Raw genomic sequence first — 19,995 nt, 5'->3', positions numbered from 1 at the left:
ACCATCTAACACCAGATCTCTGAAAACATGATACTGCACCTTTATGTGTTTTTCCCAAGCATGAAACACATGATTAGAAGCCAAGCAAATAGCAGAAGTATTATTACAGTGAACTGTAAAAGGATGAGTGACTGAAACATGTAATTCCTTAAATAAGTTGGATAACCACTCTAGTTCAGATGCAGTAACTGACAAACACTTGTATTCTGCCTCAGCAGATGACCTTGACACAATAGTTTGTTTCTTACTTGACCAAGAAATCAAAGATTTTCCCATAAAAACAACATACCCTGATGTTGACCTCCTTGTATCAGGGAAGCCAGCCCAATCAGAGTCAGTAAATGCTGTCACTGAAATTTTTTCACTTTTCCTTAAAGTAATTCCCAATCCAATAGTGCCTTTCAAATATCTGAGAATTCGTTTAACTAATAAGAAATGTATGTCCGTTGAAGCATGCATAAATTGAGAGACATAATTCACTCCAAAAGCAATATCAGGTCTTGTCATGGTTAGGTATTGTAAACTTGCAACTAAAGTTCTATATTCTGCAGCATTGTTAAGTAAGACTCCATCATGTATAAAAGCTCTATATTCCTTTACAACTGGAGTATTGGCAGTTTTACAGTCCGACATATTTGCCTTAGTAAGTAATTCTAAAACATACTTTTTCTGTGTTAAAACCATAGAATCCAATGTACTTGTTACTTCAATACCCAAAGAATAACTCAGATCACCTAATTGCTTCATAGCAAACTCAGTACTCAAAGATGAAACTAATTTATGCATGAGAGTATCATCACTATCAGTTAAAATAATGTCATCTACATAAAGTAGCAAAACCATCATAGAAGATTTTGAAGTATAGATGAACATTGAGTAATCATAAACAGACCTAACAAAATCAAACTGAACCAAAAATTTGCTAAATCTATCAAACCAGGCTCTGGGTGCCTGTTTCAATCCATACAAACTTTTCTTCAATTTACACACATAATCAGGATGGTCTTGATCAATGAAACCCTATGACTGAGACATGTACACATCCTCATTCAAAAATCCATGTAAAAATGCATTAGACACATCCAATTGCTTAACACTCCAATTATGAGTAACAGTAAGACCAATACAACTCTTATTGTAGTAAACTTCACCACTGGACTGAAAGTCTCAGTATAGTCAACTCCATCTTGCTGGTTATACCCTAAGGCCACTAGTCTTGACTTAAATCTATCAATGGTACCATCTGCTTTCAATTTAATTCTATACACCCATTTGCATCCTAAAATATTCATATGTAGCTCAGGCTTAACAAGATCCCAAGTGTCATTGTCTTTCAAAGCTTGATGTTCTTCTTTCATGGATACTTGCCATTTTGGATTTTTTAACAGCTGATTTAAATGTTTTTGGCTCAGGAGGAATATTCAATAAGGAAGTAAAAGCACAAGTAATGGGATGCTTGATAGAAAAATGCATAACATGATCAGGATAAGATTTTGGTTTTGAAATACCTTTCATGGACCTTGTAGTCATAGTAGATGATATACCGGAAGAATGTGCATTAGTAGACAATGTTGATGAAGTATTGGATCATAACACTTGTAGCCCTTATGTAAAGAGCTATAACCAAGAAACACACATCTGATAGATTTTGGAGAAAGTTTATCTTGTCTAGATTGACCCAAAAATTGATAACAAACAGTGCCAAAAACTCTGAGAAAAGCATAATCAGGTGCAGTTTTGTAAATAATTTCAAATGGAGATTTATTTTGAAGTATGGGAGTGGGAGTTCGATTGATCATATAAGTGGCAGTTAAGAAAGCATTAAAAAATGCTTAGGACAAGATGCAGAAAACAAAATAGTATTACCCATTTCGGTAATGTGCCTGTGTTTTCGTTCAGCAAGGCCATTTTGCTCTGGGGTTTTAGGAAAAGATACTCTTCGATTAATTCCATGAGTAGTAAGATAAGTGCCAAATGGGCCTTTAATAAGTTCACTAGCACCATCTGTTTGAAAAGACTGAATTTTTGTAGAAAATAAATTTTCGGTTAAAGTTTTGAAATTGATGAAGCATTTTAAAGCATCAGATTTCAGCTCCATTGGATAAATCCAATGAAACCTACTAAAATCATCAATAAAAAGAATATAATATCTATATCCTTGTAAAGAAGATATACAGGGGAAGGTCCCCATTCATCACAATGAACCAAAGATAAAGGAACAGATGCATGAGATAAAGAGGTAGAAAAGGGTAATCTTTTACTCTTAGCAAGCTGACAAGGATGACATATGTTGGAGGAGAAAAAAGAATTTATAACAATTTGGTTGGATGCATGAAGTTGATGAATGATTTTAGATGATGTATGACCCAATATACTATGCCATAATTCAGAAGAAGCATTTAATGCAGATAAAGCATGATGAAAATGAGAAGATGAAATAGGATAAAGATTAATAACTATATTCCCCTTAGCCAAAAGCACATCAGTTGACAAATCTCTAATTTCATAGACTTTTGGATCTAGTTAAAAATAACAATGATTATCTGTTGTGAACTGTCCTATAGATAACAGGTTATGCTTCATGTCTGGCACATGTAGTATGTTATGTAACTTAAAACTAGTGTCACAAACATTCAAAGTAGAATCACCAGAAAGAGATATGGGTAAATACTTACCATTACCAATGACAACTCCACCCTTTCTTTTATAAGAAGAAGTATTTTGAAGTAATGAATGATCTCCAGTCATATGTGCAGAGGCACCTGAATCTGAAAGCCATGGAGTGGATGAAGAGGGATCATCATTAACTGATTGAGTATTAACATGTAAACCAGTAAACTCCTGAGAATTGTTGTTGTGAACATTAAGATTTCCTGGAGATTCAGTAACACCCGCAAAACCAGAAGTACAAGGAGGATAATCTCGAAAATGGCATATGCTTTCATAATGACCCTTCTTCCTGCATATTTGACATTCAACTTGAGAGAAATCCCATTGACCTCTTCTAGCATCACCATTATTTGTAAATGAGCCATTATGCACTTGAGCACCATTACCAATACCAGCTCTTGTATCACTAGATCCAATCTTCTTCTTAATACCAGAATGAGAATTATAGCTAGAACTAGCACCACCTCTACCATAGAAAGCAGTTTGATGTTGAGAGTCAAAAATAGCAGAAGTATCCTGTGCTTGATCAAGAAGCCATTGCTTATGTGTAATTAACCTTTCCTTTAACTCACTAAAGGAATAAGGTGTCTCTATATTTTGAGAAGATATCACAAAATTATCATAATCCATGCCTAATCCATTTAACACATGCATTAACAAATCTGATTTGCTTACTTTTTCACCAATAACAGCAAGAGAATCAACAATTCCCTTAATCTTTTGTAAATACACAACAACAGTCAGATTTCCTTTTCTTATCCCATATAATTGTTGTCTTAGCATATCCTTATGAGCAATGTATTGTGTTCTGGATGCACTTTCAAGAAATTCCCAAATATCTCTAGCAGTAGTTAAGCTTAAGACATCACCAGAAATAGATGTTGTAAAAGTAGCTTTTAAACAACTTATAACAAATCAATCCATTCTTCTCCAATGAACCCATCTTGGATTTAAACTAAGAACCCCATTAATTAAAATCTTTTCCTCAGGTTCTTGTAAATCACCATTAACATTACCATAAAGATCAATAATAATCAAAACCGTCTCAAATTGATCATGCCATAAGAGAAAATTTGAATTATCCAATTTGGGAGACACAAAATTGGAGATATTTGTGAAAGTTAAAGTAAAATTGACAGAATAACCAAAATCGATTGTTTCTGCAGCGGAAGCCTTATCTGTTTGAACAATAACGTTGTTGTTGTTTGAAGAATTCTTGCTACGCCTGGTACTGACTGGCATAACACCGATGTTCAAAATAAAATTGAAGTAAATTCAAGATTATATCTAATCTTGAACCCTGATGAAAAAAAATTGTTGAAAATTTGTTTGAGAATCAATCAGTAAAAGGCATTGAAAAAGGTTGTTTCGATTGATTGAAAAAAATGATGAAAAAAATTAGGTTTTGGATCAAAATCGATCTGATACCATGTGAATTATCAGAGTGAAAACTAGAAAAGAAAAGAATATTGTTATTACAATGTATTTTCCAATGTACAGACCAAATACATTCAGATAATATTAATACTAAAATTAAATACAGTGTAAAAGACCAAGACTAATATTGACCTTGACTGTATGACATTGATTATTATTCCTAATAAAAATAAAATAAATTTTAACTACTAAAGCACGGAAGATGACTAATCTGCAAGTGGAACTAGGAAGCACTCCAACACAATCGTGATAGGGTGCACACACATTTTGGTGCACGCTTCTACACGAAAACACTAATCATCTTTTAATGTTGAGACTGTTAGGTGGGTACTGATTATTTCTAAGGCATTTTGGAAAACATTTCGGTCCTTACACGGGTGTTTCAAAGGTACCACTTAAAAGTTTCTATCTTAATATGGACTTTATGTTAAGGGTAATACGGGGAAGGTGCAAGATGATACTTGGTTTCTGTGCAATGCTCAACCTTAGGCTAATAAGCACTTATTCTTGAACTGTGATATCACTTTCAAAGTATAGACCTATTTCTTAAAAAGGTTTGGTGTGAATTGGATTCTTGCCGAAAAGGTAAAGACTAACTTATGGGAATGAGAACCTAAAAAGAGCGCTAATAAAGGGAAGCGAATCTGGAGCTTGTTATCTTTTCTGAAGTTTGTAGAATGAAATAAATGACAGATTGTACAATGACAAAGCAAGGAGTGTCAAGCCAATTATTGTGGCAGTTAAGTATTTATTATTCAATTGGGCTATTAACTCTGATATGTTTTTAGTTATTCATTGTCCACTCTTACTTGTAATTCGGATACAGTTACAAACACATCCATGTAATTGCTTTGCTCTCGTAGTTACTTTTTTTGGTGACCATAAGTTTTTATATAAAAACTAGGTATCGGAGCTCAACCTCTCCTTATAGTTTTAAGTAAACATAGAAAATTTCTTTCTAACGATACATTAAAAAAATGACTATAAATTTTTGTTTGTAGTACTTGGGATGAGATGAGAGAATTTTAGACCCATTTATATAGTGAAACACTTTGAATACATTTTCCTCTCTTCATATGCACAAACTATTTAATAATACACACTTGCAGACATGTTTCGTGTTGTAGCACTAACATTGTTGTAACGTAAGTCAAGGCACGCACGATCTTTGGTGATCAATTAATGCATGCATGGTTGAATGTGGACACATTCTTGTACGTGTTGGGATGTTTGTCAACTATAGACTATCCCGAATTGGCAAACATGGTAAGATGGAAGTAATGCAGAGTCTTCGTTCAAATTTTGTATTACAAATTATTATCTGATCGTGTATAGCTCTAGTGAGTCCAGCTGAATCATATGAACAACGACATGTATTTTGCTAAGATTGAAAAAACAAAAAAAAAAAATCATAGCTTACGCCAAATCTGGTAGCTTACAGCTGAAATCATATGAACCCTAGATACTGCAGACACAAAATAACAACCCCTAACATTAAGATAAAAGCTTTTTATAGAAACAGATAAACTCCCACTTAATTGATATCTAAATCATCAAAATCATCTGCGAATTCAAACTTACCAAGTTCGCTAATACCTTCTCCCAACACATGTGATGGATCTGCATTATCGATATCCATTGCAGCAATTTCATAATTACCAAGTTCGCCATGACCTTCTGATGGATCTACGAGATCGGCATCAATTGCAGCAATTTCAGAATTACCAAGTTCGCCGAAACCTTCTCCCATCACATCCTCTTCCGGTTCTGATACTGCCTCAATGACTTCGAGTCGCCGTGTCGGTGTTGGACGGGCGAATTCATACATCTCGTCATAATCTAATCGGAAAATGGGTCATTTGTCCAAATATTTTTAAATCACGGTTCAAATGGACGAGTAAAAAATAGTTTGGGTGAAATGGCAAAAAAAAATAGCAAGGATGAAACTTGATTCATCCTAACTTAAATTTAAAAAATAGCAAGGATGAAACTGGATACATCCTGTGTAAATTAAAAATAAGAAAAAATATTTGAAAATGGGCACGATGAAACTGGTTACATCCTGCCTATTTTTACATTTTTGTCCATTTAAACAGTATCAAAATCTAACTCTCCATTTGACCCAGGAATTGTTGATTTTGGTCTTTTTAACCAATTTTGTGTAATCTAATACCATCAGAAGTGCTGGATCTATGAGACCGCATCCACTGCCGCACAAAATTCAAACAAAGAAATATCCTCCTCCAGTTTTAATGTATCCTTAAGGACATCGAGTCGTGATCTTGGTCGCCGTGGCGGTAATGGATGGGGATATACAACACGTTGACGGACGACTTCCATTCTGAAAACCCTAGAAATTTATCTCAAAACCTAGTAATTTATTTCCGGGAAAATAATCGTTTGGTCCTTTTTTAGGTGGGCCCATGTCTGTTTAGTCCTTTGGGAAAACGCCTTTACTATTTGGTCCATAATTATTTAAAAATATTAAATGGACAAAAATACCCTTCCGTGTTAATTTCTACCTATTTTTTGTAGCAGTTCATTCGTCAAAATGAAGTCCTGTTAATTTCATTCCAGAAATGAACTCCATATAAAAACCTAAAAAAACAGAGTTTATTCCAGAAATGATCTCCATATAAAAACCTAAGAAAACCAGAGTTCATTCCAGAAATGAACTCCATATAATCATCTAAAAAAACAGAGTTCATTCCAGAAATGAACTCCATATAAAAACCTAAAAAAACAGAGTTCATTCCAGAAATGAACTCCATATAAAAACTTAAGAAAACCAGGGTTCATTTCATAAATGAACTCCATATAAAAACCTAAAAAAACAGAGTTCATTCTTTACATGAACACACACAAAAAAATCCATAAAAATCAGAGTTCATTCGTAAAAATGAACTGCAGTAGCATCATCTTTGATGTCTTCAAACAACAACAGCAGCAACAGATCCATGAAATCGTCGTCATCGTTTTCTTCTTATTCATCATCAACAACAACATCAAAAACAGCAGCAGATCCATGGAATCGTCGTCATCGTCATCATTTTCTTCTTCTTCTTCTTCTTCTTCTTCTTCTTCTTCTTCTTCTTCTTCTTCTTCTTCAACAACAACATCAAAAGAAACAACAGATCTATGAAAATCGTCGTCATAGTTTTCTTCTTCTTCTTCTTCATCATCAACAACAAACATCAAAAACAACAGCAGAATCGTCGTCATCGTTTTCTTCTTGTTTCTCCGTCGTCTTTATCATCTTGCTGCTTGTTTCACATCAACAGTTGACGAAAAAGGAAAATATAAGATGGAGACGATGAACTTCAACAGTAGCAGCATCCTTTCTTGTTTCACATCATCTCTGCAAAATTAAAACCCTAGAAAATCTTCATCTTTTCTATGTAGCAGCAAGAAAAGAAGAAACCAGAGAAAAATTAGATCTGAAAAAAAAAGAGGTGAGAGAAAGTAAATATGGAAATGATTTCTTCTCTCTTACTTTTTGACGATATATATGGTCCTTATCCAAAAGGGTATTTCTGCCACTATAAGATGACAATTACATCATCCATGACATCACCCTAGGACCAAACCATAATTTCTAGGACCAAACTATAATTTATATTTTCAAAAAGGACGAAACAGACAGTTGACTGAGTCAATTGGACTAAACTCTCTCTAATATACTATTCCTAGAACCTAATGGTATTTCCTATTTCCCAGACCTAACTTTGAGCTAACTTTATCTCTATATATATATTATGTACTTTGAGCTAACTTTATCTCAAAACCTAGAAATTTATTCTGAAAAAGAATTGACCAATTAGGCCAGAGGTATGTTTTTTGAAACTTAAAACAAAGTACTCCTCATCTAGGGTTGAATTTTTACTAAGCATATGGGATTTAAGTGGTTCAATGGTTTGGAAATATTCTTCCACAATAGTGACACAGGTAAGTTTATTGAAAAAACCAACATAGTTATCATCTGCTAGATCTTCAAAACGGCGGCAGAAATGATTAGATAACTCAAACCAAGGAGCATAAGTTTTACCAGAACAAAAATCAAAGAACCAAGAATCATCTCTACCACCCATGTACATAGCAGTAAACTCTGTCTTTTGTGACTCCTCCATTGGATGCATCTGAAAGAATCGTCACACTTATGTAACCAACTTCTTGGATTTTCCCCATCAAATCTAGAAAATCTAGTTTTGCAGGCTTGGGTATATTACTGATGAGTGTCATGTCATTGTTAAGAGTGACCAGAGAGGAGTTTGATGGTTAGAGTTTCAGATCTTGGTTGGATTTGAAGTTGTTTTAAAGTATCTACTGAAAATTATACCAACCGATTCATTAAGATCAGGTGTACTCTAGTATCAACATCACGTTTCTCTTCAGCACGCATCTGATTCTCAACGAGAATCTTAACCAGTTGAGTTCAGTTTGGATGCTGTCCGTAACCGAACTTTGAGCAATGACATGTTTTACTTGCCTCACATCTCATCTGGTGCTTTAACTCTGAAGTCTACCTTTGAATTGCTAGGAATTGTCCCCTTGCACCGAATCCTTATGAACCCAATCAGGCTGAAGATATGGAATCTAAAAGTTGTGCCTAGAATTAAAATTTTTCCTTGATATGTGTTAACAACATACTTCCAGTTAAGTCTAAGACAATTCTTGGGTGAAAAAGACATGTAAAATTTGATATTGTTTACATGCACGAGAATGTAAAAGTATCCAGGATGTAAACAGTTTCATCCTACCCATTTTGAAATACTTTTTCTTATTTTTAATTTACATCAGGATGCATCCAGTTTCACCCTTGCTATTTCTTAAGTTTAAGTCAGGATGAATCCAAATTCATTCTTGCTATTTTTTTGTGTCCTTTTCACCCTACTCGTCCATTAAAACCATGTTTTAAAAATATTTGGACAATTGACCCATTTTACGTGGTTTGATGTGATCTTTTTTGGAAACTAATCGAAGTATGACTATGACCTATTTGAGGGTGCACCATGACGATGACATGGTAACTATATGCAAAGTCTCGAGTAAGGAACGCAAGAAACTATAGAAAACACACCATTATTTTTCAAGTTTGTGGTCACTTGTTTTCTACCTTTCAGTTCCCAGTAATTTGCATTCAAGTTGGGTTTTCTAATTTCACTTGTTTTCCACGTACCTCCGTAGTAATTAGTATTCAAGTTGTGTTTTCCAATTTTCACCCTTCATTTTCTGGAGATGGTTTCGGCCGGAAAAAAATAAAATGGCACTAAACCAAAATACGCTTGCACCCTATTACGGATCTACTTAACCCTAACTATGGAATAGTTGTAGCTCCGATCATTGTTAAAGTGTTTGATTTTTTTCGTTATTCAATGGGTAATCAGGTCAACCCTTGTCTTTGGTCAACCCCTAGTCTTATTTGATCAATCACCTGCACACAGACTGGCTAGTTGATTAAACAAGGCTTTCTTAATTAAGGTTCTGCCTCTTGGAGTTTCTGTTGGTTAGCCAAGTATTCCTGCACTACACGTGGATAGTTATTAGACTAGCAAGCAAGAATGGCGGTTTGCACCACCGTACGTAGGTGGTCCGGTAATTTTAATTTGTTTTGCTAGATTAAATTTCCTTAATTAATTATGCATGCCCTGATTATATGGGAAAATAGGAAGTATACTTGAACAGATTTTCCTTTCTTAAGGCTCAAGTTTTTATAAAGCTTACTCCTACTAGAACACCTACTTTAATCCCTATAAATAAACATACAAGCTCCGTATAATTTTGTGATACAAAGATAGAGAAAAAGAAAAGTGCTATAGAGCGAGAGACAGGTAGAAGCTAAGAAATCAAGTTGCCCGAGAGAAGAGTTTGCGGATCGTGCGAGAGAGAAAAAACAAAACAAGATTCAAAGGTATGTTTTAGTTTAATCTTTAGTTGTTAATCTTTGTTTTTTGAGGTGGTTGTGTTGTGTTCAACCAAGTAGTAGTTTGTCGTTTCGAGTACCGTTCATCTTCATGGTAGTAGGTTGTTTGCAATTGAATTGCATGCAAATTTTGTTTACGAATTAAGCGTATTGGCATAGAGTTACATATTCTTACTCCTTTTTTTTAACGTGAAGATGAGTTTCGTTGGATGTTTATATTCTGGACGATATATCATTAATTCTTGGAATTTTAAACTCAGTTTGATTATTATGAATCAATTCCTTTTTACCTTTTTGGGTGAAATTTCTTCTGCTGGGCTCAGTAAGATGTGTGAGTTCTTTTCTAGGAATTGATCGAAAATTATGATTTGTTAGTAGTTTCTTGGACATGCAAATCTTTTTTATGAATCAGGCGTATAGCGTTATGTGATTTAGATGAGTTTTCAATGTTCTCTGCAGTAGATATGTTAATGTTATAATCTACATGATATGATCGTCAATTCTCAATTCTTGGCTGGCTTTTCACTATTACGAATTATTTTTAGCTTCTAATACGATCTTGTGTTAATCATATGTATGTTCTACAATTTACAGGAGATTAGGATGGCGTTTGAAAAAGGAATATTACCTCCAGGATACAGGTTTCTCCCAAGCGACAAGATATTGATTCAAGATTATCTAGTTCCAAAAGCGCGAAAAACTCTGAATGATGTCAGCTGGTTCATATTCGAGAAAGAGATCTACAACTATTCCAATCCCTTCCTCCTTTTTCAAGAGATTCAAAGAAACCAAGCCTACTTTTTCACTCCTATAAGGAAAGTCAGTTCAAGCGGTAAGAATGTGAAACGATGTACAGGAGAAGGAAAGTGGAGGGGAGAAAAACCAACCCCCCTATCCGACGATGATAATAAAGTGATTGGAACCAAAAGAATGTTCGTATTTGAGTGGAATGTTCCAAAGGAAAAGGTGAGGGAAGTGGAACGGGAGAAGGGTCACTGGATCATGCATGAGTATTCATTGCTCCCAGATTATTACATAAACAACAATATCAAGGTATGTATTAACACTTCCAGATCATAATCTAGCTAACTATATTAATTATTATGCATTTTGGATTCTGATATACAATATAAAATTAATTAATATTTATAATGTACACAGACGGATCCGGAGTATGTTTTATGTGAGATTAGATGCAAAATCCCGATAATAAACGTTGATGCAGTACGAGAAGACCAACGACAATCTCAACCCGTAGCAAAGAGACAACGAACATCTATGTCATCGCCCTCTATGGATACAGTGCATGCTGTAGAGCCACCAATTAACAATGGATCTTCAACGTCATGGGTTCCATCACCACTTCCAGTTCTTAATAACGTAGAATCATCCTCAGATTGGGTTCCATCATCGTCATCGCCACCACAAGCAACCAAGACAATGGATCCATATGTGCCACTGCCTGAGTGTGAATTTCCTAGTGACCTCTTTTTAAACGGAGAATCATCAGCAACATCAACACCACTTTTCAGTAACGCAGAATTATCAGAATGGGTTCCATCACAACCACCGGCAACGAATCCTTATGTGCCCGTCCCTGTACCAGCACCAACAACAATGCTTTCTGAGTTTCAACCTCTCACTGGTGATGAATGGGTCGATTTCTTTACGTTTGATGATAATGAATTGGTAACAGCTGTTGAAGATAATCTAATTAATACTACTACTACTCCAAATAACAACTTTTCCCAATCAGTCGAAGAACTAGATGCTGCTATTAAAGAAGATTGGGTTCAAGATGCCGTGTTACCAACTAATCACCAGTTACTCCTACAAGATGAAGACGAAGACGACTTTGCAAAATTACTCGAAGGAATATTAGAAGCGAGTAATGATTTGGTACCAGCAGTAGCGACTTCTGAAGATAATCTTAATACCAGTACCCGGATAACACCTATACCTACTCAATTGCTGAAGGACTAGTTGCTACTACTAAAGATAGTGTTGCAGTATCACTAGAGGCAGATTTAAAAGGAAGTAATAATAATTATGTCCAACAAGAAGAAAACAACTATTCGGAGATTTTGATGAACGACTCGAGAAAGGTATTAAAAGTAAGTGATGCTGAAGCAATGCTGATTTCGAAGCTTGGATGGGATCCTGTTGCTTATAAAGCCAATGTTGAAGCCATGTTGACTACATATTACTAAAGGATAAAGATATTATAATTGTAATAGAATAGAACTACGTTGGGCTTGATCCCGTAATCGGTACGTAGGCAGCCGTGTACGGTGCAGTTCCAATAATATTTACGTGTACGTAGGCAGCCGTGTACGGTGCAGTTCCAATAATATATAAAATACATTTTCCCCCAATTTTATAAATGTTCAATCTAATCTCCTGTTTTATTGTTCAGTAATTCAATGCTCCTTATCTTTACATATTTTTTCTTTGCAATAAAAGTTCTGTACGTATTTGCGAGACTGCACTTTGCACTAGTTCTGTAATTTGAAAGGAATAACGGTCCTGGCAAATAACTGTTATTTGTGTACGTATTATCTGACAAATAACAGTCCTGCTAAAAGACCTTGAACACAAAGTCCAGGAGTATCTCGTGAGATATTTAAATGCGTAGACGAGCCAAATTTGTTCACTGGCATTACAGATGGACTGAAAAATACAAGATATAATCAGTGTTTGCATATTGATGGAACTTACCAAAAGGATGCTGGTAGAGCTCTGAAAACTAGTAGGAATCTTGAACAGAAGGATGCCCGCGATGGAGAGAGGGATCTTATTCAGTGATCCGACAAGGCTGCCAGATAAAAACGAAAAAACGAAAACAATTTGTTAGAATATTAAGAATCATCAAACTATGATGTAGTCTATAAACTCAACTCTAACAACAATTTTTTTTCTAACTTGTTTTCACAACAATAAATTCATGAGTTCCTACAGAGTTTTACTGAATCTCTACATCATGTTACTAAACGATAAAGATATTATAATTGTATTGTAATCAAACTATTAAGCAGTTGTAATATAGAACTACGTTGGGCTTGATCCCATAATGGGTACGTAGGCAGCCGTGTACGGTGCAGTTCCAATAATATATAAAAAAACATTTTTCCCCAGTTTTATAAATGTTCAATCTAAAATTTTTTCCAATAAACATTTTTCCAATAATCTTCTGTAGTTTTATAAAAATTTCTGTACGTATTTGCGAGACTGCACTTTGCACTAGTTCCGTAATTTGAATGGTATTCCACTTGTGTTCTCGAGGACTGCACTTTGGATTTGAGTTTCAGGTTGCGGAGTTTGCAAAGCAGCAAAGCTTATGCTTAACGATACTCGGAGTAGTCAGAAGCCATACATACCCCCATGTTTGGTCGGTATGTCTTAATGTGATGTGTCCACAAACATAACTCCGTGGAATCCGTAGTATTATTTTCGAGACTTTTTTTTAGTACCCTATGGGATTAGTATTTTCTAAAATACACCCGTTTTTTTCAAAATCGCTAAAATACGCCAGTTTCACTTTTCCATCCCGTTTTCTCATAAAACAGTTAAATAGCCAGCTGTAACTAAATCGGGTCCAGTCGGCCAAGTTGACTAGGCTGCATAATGTCTAAAAAAACCATGACTAGTTCTGCTCCTCCTATCGCCACCACTTCCGTCTCTATGCTCTGTATAGGAGAACAACTCGATTGATGAATACATCAAAGATAAAATCAACTAAAAGTTTGAAACAAACCATCCAGTAGAAGATTTAATCAATCAAAAGATTCAAAACCCAATCAAAACCAATGAATACATACATCCAAAAGAATTTCAACAGTTTCACAATAGTTTCCCTAGTTTCACACCCGGTGAGCTCTTTCCAAATTACATAAATTTTTCATAAAGATTGTAGTTCTAGGAAATCTCACAACTAACATCCCTTCACAATTTCTATAAATCTAAACATATTTCATATAAAAATGATGATAAGAGTGCTACAATTATAAACACAAGGATTTTTTACATGGTTTGATCAATGTGATCTACATCCATGGTTCTTCACTATGATAGTTGAAATTACATAAGTATTACATTTAGAATCTCCATTAATGGGTTTTTGGTAGAGCTCTAGATCTAGTTTTTGGTGATGGAGGAAGAAGACGAGAATACTAAAGATAAGATTCCTATCCCTTTTACAATTATGTGTCTCCTCCTTTTCTCTCTCCTGCCTTTCTCTTTATATATGTGTTACATAATGGATGACAGCTGATATGTAGTGGAGTACAACTAATATTGACTCAAGCTCGTGCTACGTTCTGTCACGATCATGGTACGTTCTCTCACGCTCTTGATGTTGATAATGACGCACAACCTTGTATAAATGACACACACTTGATATGTTGTGCGATATTTCGCCCCTACATTTTGCCCTTTTTTTCTTGAATATTGCTTGAAGAGCGATCTTTAAGGAAAAATCCACCTTGTTGTAGTTGTTGGAGGAACGAGCAAAAGAATGCTGGACTTGAAAAGTACGTACTTGCCTCTATTATTTTGTGAAGTTTCGAAGCTTTGAGAAGTATAATATGAAGTATCATTTCTTGAAGTATGCGAAGTATGAACTATCCTTGAAGAAGTATAAGAAGTATCCGTCCTTGAATACGAATTATAAGTATTGCGAACTAGTCATGCAAAACTATTGTTGTTGTTGATCACAAGTTCTTCATGAAACGATTCATTTGCCTCTGCACACTTGGTGTTGGAGTGGTTGAGATGGTGTTGAACTTTTGTGAGAATCATGGTGTTTGAGGTTGATGGTTGGTTGTTTGATGTGTTTGGTGTTTGGAAATGTGTTTGATATTGTAAAGATGATACTTCGTAGGTTATTGATGAACTGTTGTGTGTGGTTTCTATGACATGTCTTCTAATCTCATCAAACAGTACTAGAGGATTGTTGTAGTCGTTATAGAGGTCTTTTTCAAACAAGAACCAAGAACAAAAACCCATATCTTTTCCAAGGACTTTTGGAGTTAAGTAGTACACGATGAGTTGGTGATCAGTTGGATTGAACTTATAACCTCTAGGAATTTGTTCTTCCCCAAACTACATATTCGGTGATGTCGGCTCTACAATGCTGATTGCTATACTGCTGCTATTTGACCGATCGAGAACTCCGAAATTTCAAAACACTTCTATCTCTCTTTGTATCTTTCTATATATCTTTCTCTCTAGGTTTGTATGAGTAATAATATAAAAATATCACAAAGGTACATGTGTATATATAAACAAGATTCACAAACTAGTTTTCTAGTAAATGATTTCTAAATATTAAGAAATATTTTTAAAAAGAGAAAACCGGCTGAATAAACTCAACGTGGCAGAATCTCATGAAACCCTAATTCTTGAACAAATATTGACCAAAGACCGGCATTGACCTCACTACTAATTAATTGATTGCTATGAATTCTGGCTTTTTCTTTCGGAAGAAGAAATTTTAATTATAAAACGTGTATACCGTAAATTAATTTTATTGTCCTAATTTTCCAATAAGAAGTCTGTCTTGCATAGTCCACCGGTAACACTTTTTAGACTGGAAACATTTTCAAGTTCGAATCCCAAACTACCTTATTATCCGACTCATTAATTTAAGAGTGATTTTGGAGCTAGACTAATGTGAAATAATGTTGCTTACATTTAAGTAACTTCCTGAGCTTTCCAGTTTCTTCTAAACTTTAGAAATCCAATATTAATGGGCAAAGATCACATTACAAAAATTGTGAATTATCAGAGTGAAAACTAGAAAAGAAAAGAATATTGTTATTACAATGTATTTTTCAATGTACAGACCAAATACATTCAGACAATATTAATACTACAATTAATACAGTGTAAAATACCAAGACAAATACAAACCAAGACTAATATTGACCTTGACTGTTTGACATTGATTATTATTCCTAATAGCCCTCCTCAAGTTCATACTGGCAGACACAGAAATGAACTTGAAATAGAAAAGAGCTAGACAGAATAAAATGAAAAACATCATTGAAGTAAAGCTAAACCAGGAAAATGAGAACTAGGCACAAAGTCTTCATCAACACCAAAAGTAGACTGACACAATTCAACATCTTCAGCAGCAGCAGGTGTTCCCAAAAGCTGTTGAAGTAAAGAAGAAAAAGCTGGAAAACAGAGTCCCTTCGTAAAAAGATCTGCCAGTTGATGTTGAGATGCAATATTCTGAACTGTAATAAAACCATCTAACACCAGATCTCTGAAAAGATGATACTGCACCTCTATGTGTTTTTCCCTAGCATGAACCACATGATTAGAATCCAAGCAAATAGCAGAAGTATTAGTACAGTGAACTGTAAAAGGATAAGTGATTGAAACATGTAATTCCTTAAATAAGTTGGATAACCACTCCAGTTCAGATGCAGTAACTGAAAAACACTTGTATTCTGCCTCAGCAGATGACCTTGACACAGTAGGTTGTTTCTTACTTGACCAAGAAATCAAAGATTTTCCCATAAAAACAACATACCCTGATGTTGACCTCCTTGTACCAGGGAAGCCAGCCCAATCAGAGTCAGTAAATGTTGTTACTAAATTTTTTTCACTTTTCCTTAAAGTAATTCCCAATCCAATAGTGCCTTTCAAATATCTGAGAATTCGTTTAACTAATAAGAAATGTATGTCTGTTGGAGCATGCATAAATTGAGAGACATAATTCACTCCCAAAGCAATATCAGGTCTTGTCATGGTTAAGTATTGTAAACTGCCAACTAAAGTTTTATATTTTGCAGCATTGTTAAGTAAGACTCCATCATGTATAGAAGCTCTAGATTCCTTTACAACTGGAGTATTGGAAGTTTTACAGTCCAACATATTTGCCTTAGTAAGTAATTCTAAAACATGTTTTTTCTGTGTTAAAACCATAGAATCCACTGTTCTTGTTACTTCAATCCCCAAAAAGTAACTCAGATCACCTAATAGCTTCATAGCAAACTCAGTACTCAAAGATGAAACTAATATATGCATGAGAAATATCATCACTATCAGTTAAAATAATGTCATCTACATAAAGTAGCAAAACCATCATAGAAGAATTTGAAGTGTAGATGAACATTGAGTAATCATAAACAAACCTAACAAAACCAAACTGAACCAAAAATTTACTAAATCTATCAAACCAGGCTCTGGGTGCCTGTTTCAATCCATACAAACTTTTCTTCAATTTACACACATAATCAGGATGGTCTTGATCAGTGAAACCCTGTGGCTAAGACATGTACACATCTTCATTCAAAAATCCATGTAAAAATGCATTAGACACATCCAATTGCTTAACACTCCAATTATGAGTAACAACTAAGACCAATACAACTCTTATTGTAGTAAACTTCACTGCTGGACTGAAAGTCTTAGTATAATCAACTCCATCTTGCTGGTTATACCCTAAGGCCACTAATCTTGACTTAAATCTGTCAATGGTACCATCTGCTTTCAATTTAATCTATACACCCATTTGCAGCCTAAAATATTCATATGTGGCTCAGGCTTAACAAGATCCCAAGTGTCATTGTCTTTCAAAGCTTGATGTTCTTCTTTCATGGATACTTGCCATTTTGGATTTTTTAACAGCTGATTTAAATGTTTTTGGCTCAGGAAGAATATTCAATAAGGAAGTAAAAGCACAAGGAATGGGATGCTTGATAGAAAAATGCATAACATGATCAGGATAAGATTTTGGTTTTGAAATACCTTTCATGGACCTTGTAGTCATAGTAGATGAAATACCAGAAGAATGTGCATTAGTAGACAATGTTGATGACATGAGATGAAGTAATAAGAGAAGGAGAAATCACAGAATTATTAGAATAGTAAAATTCATTTTCTGAAAAGACAACATTTCTAGAAATATGCAATTTTCTAAGAACTGGATCATAACACTTGTAGCCCTTATGTAAAGAGCTATAACCAAGAAACACACATCTGATAGATTTTGGAGAAAGTTTATCTTGTCTAGATTGACCCAAAAATGGATAACAAACAGTGCCAAAAACTCTGAGAAAAGCATAATCAGGTGCAGTTTTGTAAATAATTTCAAATGGAGATTTATTTTGAAGTATGGGAGTGGGAGTTCGATTGATCATATAAGTGGCAGTTAAGAAAGCATCAAACCAGAAATGCTTAGGACAAGATGCAGAAAACAAAATAGTATTACCCATTTCGGTAATGTGCCTGTGTTTTCATTCAGCAAGGCCATTTTGCTCTGGGGTTTTAGGAAAAGATACTCTTCGATTAATGCCATGAGTAGTAAGATAAGTGCCAAATGGTCCTTTAATAAGTTCACTAGCACCATCTGTTTGAAAAGACTGAATTTTCGTAGAAAATAAATTTTCGGTTAAAGTTTTGAAATTGATGAAGCATTTTAAAGCATCAGATTTCAGCTCCATTGAATAAATCCAATGAAACCTACTAAAATCATCAATAAAAAGAATATAATATCTATATCCTTGTAAAGAAGATATATAGGGGAAGGTCCCCATTCATCACAATGAACCAAAGATAAAGGAACAGATGCATGAGATAAAGAGGTAGAAAAGGGTAATCTTTTACTCTTAGCAAGCTGACAAGGATGACATATGTTGGAGGAGAAAAAAGAATTTATAACAATTTGGTTGGATGCATGAAGTTGATGAATGATTTTAGATGATGTATGACCCAATCTACTATGCCATAATTCAGAAGAAGCATTTAATGCAGATAAAGCATGATGAAAATGACAAGATGAAATAGGATAAAGATTAATAACTATATTCCCCTTAGCCAAAAGCACATCAGTTGATAAATCTCTAGTTTCATAGACTTTTGGATCTAGTTTAAAACAACAATGATTATCTGTTGTAAACTGTCCTATAGATAACAAGTTATGCTTCATGTCTGGCACATGTAGTATGTTATGTAACTTAAAACTAGTGTCACAAAAATTCAAAGTAGAATCACCAGAAAGAGCTATGGGTAATGACTTACCATTACCAATGACAACTCCACCCTTGCCTTTATAAGAAAAAGTATTTTGAAGTAATGAAGGATCTCCAGTCATATGTGCAGAGGCACTTGAATCTGGAAGCCATAGAGTGGATGAAGAGGGATCATCATTAAATGATTGAGTATTAACATGTAAACCAGTAAATCCTGAGAGTTGTTGTTGTGAACATTAAGATTGCCTGGAGATTCAGTAACACCCACAAAACCAGAAGTAGAAGGAGGATAATATCGAAAATAGCATCTGCTTGCATAGTGGCCCTTCTTCCTGCATATTTGACATTCAACTTGAGAGAAATCCCATTGACATCTTCTAGCATCACCATTATTTATAAATGATCCATTATGCACTTGAGCACCATTACCAATACAAGTTCTTGTATCACTAGATCGAACACCGGTAGTTCTATTTCCATTTGATTTATTATTAGCATATGGAGCACCAGACCCAATCTTCTTCTTATTACCAGAATGAGAATTATAGATAGAACTAGCACCACCTCTACCGTAGAAAGCAGTTTGATGTTGAGAGTCAAAAATAGAAGAAGTATCATGTGCTTGATCAAGAAGCCATTGCTCATGTGTAATTAACTTTTCCTTTAACTCACCAAAGGAATAAGGTGTCTCTATATTTTGAGAAGATATCACAAAATTATCATAATCCCTGCCTAATCCATTTAACACATGCATTGACAAATCTGAGTTGCTTACTTTTTCACCAATAACAGAAAGAGAATCAACAATTCCCTTAATATTTTGTAAATACACAACAACAGTCAGATTTCCTTTTCTTATCCCATACAATTGTTGTATTAGCATATTCTTACGAGCCATGTATTGTGTTCTGAATGTACTTTCAAGAAATTCCCAAATATCTCCAGCAGTAGTTAAGCCTAAGACATCACCAGAAATAAATGTTGTAA

The 19,995-nt window shown here is 34.6% G+C and overlaps 1 protein-coding gene across 1 annotated transcript; it reads left to right on the top strand.

Annotated features, from left to right (window-relative positions):
- Positions 1 to 10,630: 10,630 nt before the first annotated feature.
- LOC113280425 (NAC domain-containing protein 82-like) lies at positions 10,631 to 12,237 on the top strand. Its single transcript, XM_026529047.1, has 3 exons — positions 10,631 to 11,080; positions 11,189 to 11,915; positions 12,005 to 12,237. Exons 1-3 carry the CDS (start codon positions 10,631 to 10,633, stop codon positions 12,235 to 12,237), a joined length of 1,410 nt encoding a protein of 469 aa, XP_026384832.1.
- Positions 12,238 to 19,995: the final 7,758 nt, after the last annotated feature.

This window comes from Papaver somniferum, chromosome 5 (assembly GCF_003573695.1).
Source record: "Papaver somniferum cultivar HN1 chromosome 5, ASM357369v1, whole genome shotgun sequence".
Classification (NCBI taxonomy): Eukaryota; Viridiplantae; Streptophyta; class Magnoliopsida; order Ranunculales; family Papaveraceae; genus Papaver; species Papaver somniferum.
Note: the sequence above shows the minus strand (reverse complement) of the source record. Positions and strands in the feature narration are given on the sequence as shown.